This window comes from Glycine max, chromosome 19, assembly GCF_000004515.6.
Source record: "Glycine max cultivar Williams 82 chromosome 19, Glycine_max_v4.0, whole genome shotgun sequence".
NCBI lineage: Eukaryota > Viridiplantae > Streptophyta > Magnoliopsida > Fabales > Fabaceae > Glycine > Glycine max.
Window position 1 is genome coordinate 49,830,065 of NC_038255.2, and position 12,503 is coordinate 49,842,567.

The 12,503-nt window shown below is 30.5% G+C and overlaps 1 protein-coding gene across 3 annotated transcripts; it reads left to right on the forward strand.

Moving 5' to 3' along the window:
* Positions 1-1,540: 1,540 nt before the first annotated feature.
* LOC100809307 (myosin-binding protein 1) lies at positions 1,541-7,548 on the forward strand. Of its 3 annotated transcripts, none has more exons than XM_006604790.4 (4): positions 1,541-1,636; positions 2,137-3,256; positions 3,818-5,329; positions 7,139-7,548. In XM_006604790.4, exons 2-3 carry the CDS (start codon positions 2,176-2,178, stop codon positions 5,314-5,316), a joined length of 2,580 nt encoding a protein of 859 aa, XP_006604853.1. In that variant the 5' UTR covers positions 1,541-1,636; positions 2,137-2,175; the 3' UTR covers positions 5,317-5,329; positions 7,139-7,548. The 3 variants fall into 3 exon arrangements, with proteins under 3 accessions (XP_006604853.1, XP_014627527.1, XP_006604854.1); XM_014772041.3 differs by lacking the exon at positions 1,541-1,636 and adding an exon at positions 1,645-1,833; XM_006604791.3 differs by lacking the exon at positions 1,541-1,636 and adding an exon at positions 1,645-1,782.
* The last annotated feature ends 4,955 nt before the right edge of the window (positions 7,549-12,503 follow it).

Below are 12,503 nucleotides of genomic sequence, written 5' to 3' on the forward strand. Positions count from 1 at the left end.
GTGTTTCATTACAAAAAGTTTGTCACATTATAAATAATATTATTATTATTTCTATAAATATTTTACAAATTAATACTTCAAAAGTAAAAAAAAATAATGTTACACCTATTAATAATTTATGAATAATTCTGGATTCAATTCCTATCTCCCTAGTCCCTACGCAAAATATCCAGACACCAAATATCATTAAATTAATTATTGAAGCATGATAAATTTAAAATGATAAAGAAAGTCACAATTAATTACTGGTCAAATTTTGAAATTTGATATCTATATATTTTCAAATAATTATAATTTTCCTATTTTGATTTATTTTAAATCATATATAATCTTAATTAATAATATGTATTGCCAAGTTTTTACATTTTTAATCAATACAAAATTATTATACTTGATAATTACTATTTTTAACATAATTATTACAAAAATTAATAAACTCACCGTAGACTTATAATTAAATAATAATATAGAAGACTTTTACTCTGGGAATACTTGTATTGTATTATTTATTCTAATATACAAGTGAGATTTGATGATATTGTTAAATTCTTTTTAAAATATTACTAGCTAACCATATGTTACTTTCGAAATAATTAATGAATGTTACTTTTTTTAGGTGTTCATTTTTTCAACATAAAATATTTTAAATTTTAATCAAATATTTTTTTATAATTTTGTACAAATAAAAATTTAAGTCATATTTATAATTTCTAATATTTAAAATTTAAAAAATATTTTTGAAAGGAAAGAAAGAAAGAGAAATATCTACTAAAATTACGTTTGGTAAGCCTTTTGAATCTTATAAACTCTTTTGATTACCTTATAAGTTTTTTTTTTATCAAAATAAATTTGTTTGATACATATATTTATTTTAATAGCTTATTTTTCACAAAAGCTACTCCAAATAACTTGTTTTGATATGATATTAGCTTATAAAAAATAAGGTAACTTATAGTATTAGTTTTTTTCTTCTTCTCAATTTTCTTCTTATTATTTTGTTTGAAATTTTATTTTATCTTTTTATTAATTTAAACTCCTCTTATCTTTTTATTAGTTTGTCTAAAAAACTTAGTATATAATTTTATGTTCTTATAGACATATGAGGTACACAAACAACAATCAATTCATCAATTATAATCAAAACATCATTTCTTAAAGTTAGAAACACATTAAACTATACAAATTCTTACAATTATTTTCTAATCATATAAGGAAGAGACCTATACCTCAAAGTTCTTATTGTACATATAAAAAAATGAATGTTTAAAAAAATATAAAGAAAAAACACTTTTTTACTTTTTCAAAAAATAATATTATTAATAAAAAATGAATGGTTCTTAATGTACACATAACAATAATATTGTTAACAAAAAATGATTTTAAATAATATAATTCTAATTAAATTTATTCAAATTAATTTTACTTTTCCAAAGAAAAGGAAAAACTTAATTTGACCATTTTTATAATACAAAATTTAAAAATTATTATCCCACTTTTTAAGATGATAAAATATTAGAAATACTATAAATATTAAACATGTGAATTGTGCGTTGGTTTACTTTGTTTGGATCGGTGTCTGAAATTCTCCTGCTATTAACGCCATCTGATTTTACTCTCTAAACATTCGCATCATAAGGTATATTATTTCATTTCATTTTCTTCCTCTCCATCTATTTCTATTATTGCTTTCACTTCCTCTAATATCTGATTACTAATAACTCCTCCTTTAATTATCCATCTTATACTTACAAATTCTCGATTACGTTTCATCTGCTTAAATTGGTTTATTTCTCTTACTTTACCTGAGTCTTATAGTACATCATTATTTTCTTGGTACTGATTCATTTGTTTAAGTTTATCATCTCAATCAAAATAAATTAATAGTTGTTCAAACTTCTTGCTTCAGTTTTCTATGCTTGATCTTGTTTTAAGCAACGTGTTTATGCTCCAATACTGTAAATATTGTTTTTGATGAAATTTTAGATTATTGGATGAGGATTGTTAATAGATAAACAATATTTCTTATTTTTGTTTTTTTTTCCTTGCTAAGTGTGTTCAGTTTCTTCAACCCTTTCCCTTGACTTATTCATATCATTTTGGGAAGAAGGTCAAAGTTTGATCTGTTTCAACTTTCAGCAATCGGTTTCTCCTTTCGAAGCTAATTGAGTTGGTTGGATGATGGCTACCACTGGAATTTCATCTTCTGAGTGGCGTAAGCTCTCCCCGGGTGTTACCACGGCCTTGGCATCGGCTTTTCTCGAATGGTTGCTGATCTTTTTCCTGTTTATCGATGCCGTTTTTTCTTATGTTATAGCAAAGTTTGCTGGTTACTGCAAATTGCAAATACCGTGCCTGTTGTGCTCAAGGCTTGATCATGTGTTAGGCAAGGAGGACTTGATTTGTAGTGGTCATAAGACGGAGATTTCTTCTTTAGTCCTTTGTCGTGCACATGATAAGCTTGTAAATGTTCAAGGAATGTGTGAAAGTTGCCTCTTCTCTTTTGCTACCATCAACAAATCCAATGCTGAAACTTACAGGTTATTGGTGGGTAAATTAGGGGAGGGATCTGTGACCAGATTCGATCAGGATCCATTACTTGGTGAAAATTCAAAGTGCTGTTCTTGTTGTAATGAGCAATGGGTTTTAAAAGGTTATGATCGAAGGTTGGTAATTACCAAGTCAATTGGGTCTGGCAATGCTGATTTTGATGAATCAAACGTTGTTGGAAACAAATTTCACAAGAAAAGAAGAGCTAAACCATTTGTATCATCCAGAGCTACACACCTTAGAAATAAACAGGCAGATCCTTTGTCTCATGTCGGTTACACTGAGCTAAAGATTACTTCGGATACTGAGTCTGAACCGGATGTTTCCTTATCTGATGATGATGGTACGAGCATACCAGTTCAGGGTACATATGACACCAAGGAAGATATAGAAGTTCCATGTGAACATATGGAGCCTCACATCCCCGATTCAAATGAGAATTTGGCTTTTGAGAAGCTAGGGACTTCAGCTTCTGGACTTCAGCCATCGTTATCAGAGTCAGGAATGCAATTAGAAAATACAGATGTTCATGGCACTAAATCTACAGCAGAAACAACAGAAAGTAGAGATGGCTTGGCCAAACTTGATTCTCAGCAGCATGTTGAGAGAAATGCTGTTTGTGCTTCCCCAAGAGAGCTTATTTCCTTTAATGAAGTCCCTGCATCATCAAATAAAATAGGAGTTCCTGTTGAAGTATCAAAGGAAAACTGTAAGTTATTTTCTACTGTTGCTTTTATATACCATTTAACACTTGGATCTGAAGGATGGAGGGGTATCTTGTAGTTCATTGCAGAAAGTTGATGAAAGAAATAAGCTAGTTCTTAATGTAGTTCATTGCAGAAAGTTGATGAAAAGAAATAAGCTAGTTCTTAATAACCAAATGATCTTTATAAATGAGTAAAAAAGTCACTAAGCCTTTTTCGTAGCTGAAAAAAATAGGCCAATTTGATTTGAGTTAACATTTTCTGCATTCGTTTTCTATTTTTTTTTTTACAATTCATTACAAAAATGTCTTCTTATTTTCACATTGTTTCTTGTTGTAAAAGATTTGTATGGAAAATAGTGAAAATGGGATTTTGTTGTCACTTTTTCCTATCTTTAAAAACAGGAAATAAAATGAAAACAAGATGATATTTCAGTAACTATTTATGAAAACAGAAAACATTTTATCAAACCAAATAGGCTCCTAATTTTTCACTATTTTAAGTCCATAAGTACCATGAGTATTTGTACTGACAATAAGCCTTTGGTCCATTTTTTTTTTTGGTAGATGATTTGACAACTGATGAAGTAGGGACAAAATCTAAACAAAGAATAACCACAGACTGTGGGGAAATAATTGAGTCAGTTGATAAGCTGACAACATCTGAAGCAGGTTTAGAGTCAACCCCCTTTTCTAGTGATATTGGTCAGCAAAATCCCAATTTACTAGATCTTGGTGATGCCTATAAGCTTGCTGTCAGTAACAGCAGAGGAAGACCTGGCATGCCTGTAGAACATTGGCTTGGAAAGGATTCTACAAGAATTAGTGAAGATTTGAAGATATTGCTGTCACAATTTTCAGCTACTCGAGGGACTGATCTGTCTGTTAATGATATCAGTCCTAGATTGTCTATAAACAGTGATGAAGTGAAGACTTCTGATGTTTCTAACTGTGCTGGAATCCAGATACTTCAAAAAATGATTTCACTTGAGCGAAATGAATCTGGTTTGTCTCTAGATGGAAGCCTTGTTAGTGAAATTGAAGGTGAAAGCGCAGTCGACAGGCTAAAAAGACAAGTTGACCATGACAGGAAACTTATGAATGCTTTGTATAAAGAGCTGGAGGAAGAAAGAAATGCTTCTGCAGTTGCTGCAAATCAAGCATTAGCCATGATCACAAGGCTGCAGGAAGAAAAGGCAACATTACATATGGAAGCCTTGCAATACTTAAGAATGATGGATGAGGAGTCTGAGTATGAAACAGAAGCTTTGCAAAAAGCTAATTGCCTTCTTGTTGAGAAGGAGAAAGAGATAGAAGAGTTGGAAGCTAAGCTTGAGTTATATAGGAAGAAGTTCCCTGATGAATCAGTGCTGGAAAACATGGTGGATACAAACTCTGAAATGAAGGTGAAAGATATTGGATTGGATCATTGCATTGAAAAGGATGAAAGTATCCTTGGAAAGTCAGTTTCTGAAAATACTAATATATCTGACAAATCTGAATTTCTACCCACATCTCTGGAAAAACAGAATGTTCAATCTGTAAAAAATTCACCATTGGAGTTTCAAGATGAAAGGTTATATATTTCCCAACGTTTGAAGAAGTTGGAGAAGCAAGTTTACTTTTTCCTGAATATTCATCAATCTCAGGATAATTGGCTAAATTCTGAAAACGATGAAAAGGAATCTCTGGAAAACTGTGAGAAGTTGGATAATGATATTCTAATGCAAGAAACTGTTTGTTCTCCTAAATTAAATTCAGATGACATGGGTGATGATTCCTCATCCAAGGAACCTCCAGTTTGCAAGCAAAATGGTGAACTTGGATACAATGGACATAGCTCCCCTGCGCTCTGTAGGAATAATGATTTATCTTCTACTGGTAGTTTGGTTTCAGATTTTATTGGAAGGTTGCAAGTTCTTGAGGCAGATTTGAGTTTCCTTAAGCATAGTATCAACTTATCGAGCAATGGAGAAGAAGGACTTAAATTATTGCAGGAGATAGCTGATCAGCTACAACAATTACGCCAGATTGGGATAAGAGAATTAGATCAACCTGTTGCTTGAGGCTGTATATAAGGTCAGTAGTTATTGCTGAACGATTAGGTAAAAAATCAAGGCATCTCTTTCTCTATTTTGTTTCTTAAAATTATATTGATCCATTTTGCTTTATCTGTCTGTTTGTTTGCCTTTGGACTAATTTACAAAAGAAATTTGTCTATGATAAGTATGTGCCCATGCAGTTTATCATATTAAGCATGGAGGAAAATGTTTGACCAAGTTCAATATATGTTTAGTGACAGAAGCTTCTAAATTTTAATGGGCAAATTTTATAAACTTGGATAGGTAACAACTAACAAATAAAAGGGATTATTTTCTAATTGGGTGCTAATTAGGGGATTTTTTTTTAAATGTTGACTTATTTATAATATTACTAGACATTTCTGAAAATTAGAAATAATAAATAGCTGATGATAAATTTGGCAGCGAAGTGGGATTAATGTCATGATGACATGCAGTTGGATAATAGAGCAAATCAAGTCAAGTTAGTAGTTTCCTCTTGAAATGTCGTTGCTGCTCTGTTCAAGAGTGAAAAGGTTTACAGATGAAAGGATGATTCAATGCTGAAAGTTATGCATATTAAAATGCAGCTGTAGATTTAGAGGAAGTGAAGTCTTGTTTATGGAATAGTTTATTTCTTTAGTTGGTAGGTTTGTGTAATTGTTTATGGAGAGATCATGCAATCACGTATAAGTATAGAGAATAACTATAATTTAACAACTGTGAAATGAAAGGATGATATGGTGATGTGTATGGTCTCTGAATTCGAAGACAGAGGAAGAAGGGAAATAAGATAGGAAGGGTATAGACCAAATTCTCATTAAAATTTGTCAATCAATACATGGCCAAATATATCTCAGTCACATGCTCACTATTCTAACTAACTGCCCAAAGGAATCTAAGAATTGATCCCCTCTAACAGAATACATGATAAGAGCCTTCTAGAATAAGCTGAGTCACTCTCCCTATTATTACAATATCAGATATCTAAAAGCTAATGATAAAGCACGTAATCCTTCATCTTTTTCGGTGTAAGAATAATCCTTTTGGGCCTCAACTCTGCTTCAGTGGCAATCCGTCCACTCTCCTCAATGGCCTGTACTTGACAAATGGGCTCAGTCATAGCATGTGGAAAAAATATAATCTATAGATTCTAATCAATTTAAAAAGAAAATAAGAAATAAGCAGTAGAAGTGTTTCTTCTAGCCATTTTTCCTTAGCAATGAGAGGCAACAAATGAATGGGAAGATCATTATTCATATAATATCAGAGGGCTATTCATGTTGATGCCCGCAGAACTTCACAAGTAGGCTTCTTAGTTGTTTACCTCATGGCATATGTGTTCCCCGTTGTTTGCAGACTTATAAAAATGATACGTATACAAAGAAATGAAGCTTGATTTTGTAAATAAATCAAAATCCAACTAATTAGTGATTCTGGCCGTCTTATATGAAATCTTAACTCAACTACTGATCAAAAATAAAAAATAAATAAAAAAATCATCACCTGACTTGTGTAGTAGTCCGAGACTGAGTTTTAGGAACATATCACGTGGTGCAGTGTTCAAATATGGTATATATTCACTATTTAGAATGAAGCAGCATAGTCTTGGTATCGTATTTAGTATGTAAGTTTATTTGCTCTATATATCGGACTACGTTGTGAATATTACTTGGTGTCTGTCTTATGGATATGGTTGCAAAATACAATATTGATTATTGACATCTCAAGCCAGGTTACTCAATCCCAGCTGTTTACAATTTTGCATCAGATTTTACTATTTTAGTATATGCAATTTTTTTTACCGTTTGGATTTATATATTTACAGATTCATACACTTATGATTGGATCCGCAACCAGGAGGAAGTTACCTTGTGCACTAGTGAACCAGGTTACCAAGGCTGGTTGCAACTGTACAGTAACATAGCTTGCTTTCATCCAGGATATAAGAAAATAGGATTTTAAATAATTTTTTTTTCTTTTTCTCCCCCTGCCTTTTTGTTCGGGGTTTCATTGAACGTTTTGCTGCATTGAGTTGACAAGGTTTTCATCTGCCCATTCAAATTTTCATTTTACAATAAAATTTTCCCTTTGCCGTTTTGCATTGTAATTTGTAAATGAGTGAGTGCTTGTTAATTGGTGTCGTCTTGTATTGGATTGAGTAGTTTGGAAACAGAGTAAATTAACATCTGTGAGAATTTTATATATGGGCGCTATTTGCTCCAGTGTTTGTATAAATATTGCTCCAGTGTTATACTCGTGTCTGTTTATTTTGATTTTTTTTATAGAATTAATTTTGATGAAATTGATTTTACTAGATGTCTGTGGTAAAACATCTACACACAATCCCAATCAGAAATTACCATAGGTTTATTTATATAAACAAAAAATTATATAGGAAACAACTGATAGAGAAACAGGGGATTCTTTTCCCATTTGACTAAGCTACTGTAGGTTATTCATAGTTGACTAAGCAACTGCAACCACATATGATTCAGAAATTTTGTTTAGTGGAGACAAAAAATAATTAATATTCTTTAGACGAAAAATAATATAAGTTCTATTAGTAAAGTATCAGAGAAAATGAAAATATTAAAAATTAAATAGATAAAATTAGTACTAGTTTATTTATTTTTTGTCTTTATAACTTTTTACATTTATCTTTTTAAAATAATTGTCTTAAGGAGACAACACCTGTTTTTTACGGGAACAAAAATAATATTTATTCAATATATTAAAGTTGAGAAATTAATTTGTGGGAACAATTACTCTTGCTTTTCACATAGATCCGTCCCTGCACATATTGCTGCATTAAACAGTTTTAATTTCTCATGATCCCATTAAACAGAGTTCAGCCAAAAATCTAACTCATGCGTTAGAAGTTAAGTCTCATTCATATAGTATATTATTCAAACATTATTTTTAGTCAATACTTGAGTTGAGTCTTTGGCAATACTCAACCAGTTCACCCATAGTCATACGCTCCGATTAAATCACTTGATGAAGCCAGGCCAGATACCCAAGTTGTACTTGTAGACGACTTGTGGTTCGATTCAATCTGTATCACATATAGACTCACCTATTTTCAAATTATGCGCTCAAATTTTAAGTCGGTATTATTATTATTATTATTATTATTATTATTATTATTATTATTATTATTATTATTATTATTATTTAACCAATATGCTTTCATTCAGTATTTCCATATATTCCTTTTCTATTATAGGAATAATTTTACGAATTTATCTCGCGGACATGGTAAGTCAGTCTTTTGATCATTGTCAGTCAATAGAAAACATGATCGAAGATTATTGAAAAAGGGGAATTAATATTTGCCCATTCCAAAATTGTTTTTGACCCTAACCCATGAATGTGCAAATACCAAAACATCCTTTTGTTTCTTTCATCCCACGTTGGCAACCACCTACCCTTTCTGGCAAATCAATGAAATTAAGATTTCGTAATGTTACACAAATTATTACACGATGAAATCATAATTGTTGGGTTTTTTTTTTCAAAATAAAATATACAACAGAAATTTGATTATGTTGTATAGTGTAATAAAATCATACTTCTTTTATACTTTCTTAATGAACTCCCATTTCTTTTATACTTTCTTAATGAACTCCCATTTTGTTGTGTATTTTTTTCATACATTCAACTATATAATGGAAATACACTTCCATTTCACCGGTGGGAATGTGAAAAGAAATACAACAAAATCACAATTCTATTATATATTATACAACAGAATTCTAATTTCACTGTACAAATGTTTTGTATACCCCACTAATGCTGGAAAAGTGTGTTTCCTTGTACATTGTTGAGAAAACTATCTTTAGAATTTGAGAATATTGATAGGGCCCAAAAGCAATGATGTTGGAGAAAATAGCAACCCCTTCATAAAGTTGTGAACAAATTAAACCCAAGCCCACTTTATATCGTGGGTCGATGAAATATAAGCTCCATGACGTTGTCAGTTCTTAAATTTGTTCAAACACTCAAACTTGTTCACACACGAAGACAAAAAAAGAAAAAAAAAACACTTCAAACTTGTACCAAGAAAATGCTTGGCAATGTACATCACTAGAGTTGACCCCGGAAAAAAAGAAAGGAAAAGGAAAGGAAAAAACACAGCATGACTAGAAAAATAATAAAAAGGACAGAAAAGTAGAAAATGTGTAGCAATCAAAATAAACTCTTTGAACATAAACTTAATTAAAATAAGATTAAAGTATATATGTGAATGCTTAGTATATGAGAGGAAAATTCCGGGTGTTTGATTTAGACTACCTACACCGCCATTGACAATTTCAAGCCGCGGATTTTGGTCAACTCATTAGTATAACGTTCAAAGCTCATCTTATATATAAAACACTAAGCATCTCTTTAAATTTCATTAAACCCACACTCCACCGTCATAATCCACTCTAACCTTCAAAGTTTCCCTTCTTATAGTCTTTGGATAATTCACATTTTCCCCACCTCAATCAGACAATCACATTAGAGGCGTTTAATTAATTTCCTTATCACAAAAATGGGTTATTGCTACATGAAGTTGTGTGTGCTCACAACAATGATTCTGGTGTTGAGTTTGCAGAAAACAAGGGGAGCAAGAACATTGGAGGGAGAGCAATGGTTGCACAATAATCTGGTACTCCATTCATTGCAAAGAGGCCACGTACGGTCTTCTCAAAGAAACCCATGTTCGACCGTACCTGGGCGCAGTCGAGGGCGCTGCACTTTGGGAGAAATTAATGTGGCTGGTCATCAATATCATGTTGCAATTGCTCATGCACCACCACTCTTCCAGAACGTGCTTCCCAAGTTTGGAGAAGCAAAACCTTCCATTCACACCCCAAAAGATCGACTAGACAATTAAAACACTTACTCTGTCAAAAATTACTCTAATATACATGTGTGTATTATATGTCATCTGTGTCAGATCTTTTACTCCTCCAAGACAGATATACAACTTACTGTGTATGCAATTTTTTATACTGATACATTTTTTTTAATCTTATGTATTGATTCTTTAATTTATACTATTTTTTTAAAATTTACTGTATCAAATACCTCTCATGTTATATATATAATTTACTTTATCAAATACCTCTCATGTTATATATATGCATTTCCTGTCATTTATGATTTTGTTTTTGATAAGCAAAATGCATGATTGGTACTGGTACTTGGATTAAACATGACAATTTTTCCTACAATTCGGGAATCCTGCTCCCGTTCCCGCATAGTCCTCATGTATATAAAATTTTACTTATATGTATAATGTAAATATAAAGATTAATATAATATTTTACTAGTAAAAAAAATTAAATTATTATATATATAAGTAGTATCTCATAAGTCACAAAGACATAGATATTATCCAAATCCTAAAACGTCGTATCAGACTTCGCTCCTTAACTTTCATCTTCACCTTTAATACTTGTGTGATTTTATTACTATTATTATTAATTTATTTTGATATTTTTAGTCATGTTTTAAACTTAGAATTAAAACTTAAATTTATTATTGTTAAAAAATTGAGATAAAACAAAAAATTTATATTTTTTTTATAATTTTTGACATTTTTTAATATAAAACGGGGTCTCTGCAAGTTTCTGTGGGGGAGCCAGAGAACGGGGATGAGACAAAAAATAGGAAGCAGGTAAGGTTAGGTTAAGGGACAGAGAGCGGAGAACTACTCCCCGCTCTCTCGCTTGGGTGTCATGCCTAACTTGAATATATATCTTATATAATATTTGACCGCTGTTGAAATAAAAAAAATAAAAAAAGAATATGTGATGAATAAAATAATGTAATAAGAATAAATAAAAGTAATAGATATTGATGGGATATTTGAAAATAAAAAGTTCACACATCATTATTTATTTGTAATTGATAAATTAAGTTATGACTCACAAATATGTCATATATATAAAATATGAACTCAAATATAAAATACATATATTTCAAAGTGATCTATTTTGTGAGATTTTTTATTCCTTTAATATTTTTAAGGATAAAAATTTACATAATGATATTATTTTTTTCGTGTATTTTTTAAATCTCAATTTATCATAAAAAATTATGATTAATTCATGATGAAAATAAATAAATTTTGATTGATAATTATTTGCGAATTAAACTTGAATAATATTAAAATGATTTAATCTTGTCTTTATTTAGTTAATAATTTATGTCCAATTAAACTTAATGTTATTTATCGTGCATCTAATTTGTAGGGAACAATTTTATGGTTTAAATGCAACAACAAAAAAGTGTTTTCCCCTTACATGTTTCCTACCTCGTTTATGTTAATGTTTTATCTTGGCGTCAAATGTGCTGGCTGGTGTGCATGCATGGCGTGTCGTGTTTATTATAAGTCATGTGCCACGTGTTCGACAATCACACTTACCTTAGGAACGAAGCGTTGGTTGACTTTCTTGTCCTAAACGAATGTCAAGTCAACTTTCTAATAGTTCAATTCAAGTATCCGGAGCACAAGTTTAAAGTGTGTTTTAAATAATACACAGGAATTAACAAGTACGGTGATTATTCCATAAAAAAAAACAATTATTTATCATTTTACTTTCATTATAAAAAATAATTAATTTTTTTTATAAAGCTAATCCAAACAATATTAGAAAGGTTAACCTGCATGCATTGAACCATTTACACGTAATTTACGTCAAATATTCTCACACGGTGGCTAAAAAATAATTTCTCTGAATATACTTAAAATTATATATTAATTAAAATTGTTTTATTTAAATTCAGTGTTGATCAACCTCTTATTATGATTATACTTGGTAGCCGATCTAGGACCTTAATTTAGGGGTCAATTTATTTAAAAAATAAAAATTAATAATTAATATTACGAAAGGGCTTACAAATTAGAAGAGGGGGTCAAATACACAAATTAGGGGACGGAGACAAAATCTACACACTCAATATAGTTATATGTAATTTTTTAAAAATGAAGGGTGCAAATACTTAAGTTGATTCTCTACAAAATTAGTTATATAATATAGTAAAAAAAAACTAATTTGTCCCGTGACACCTCTATTAATTATAAAAATTAAATTGAATTGATTCTCTAAAGTGATTATATTCCTTAAATCTATACAAGTACGTTTAAATACTTTACTAAAAAACATCTATGCGTTCAAATCTATATCAGCGGTTCT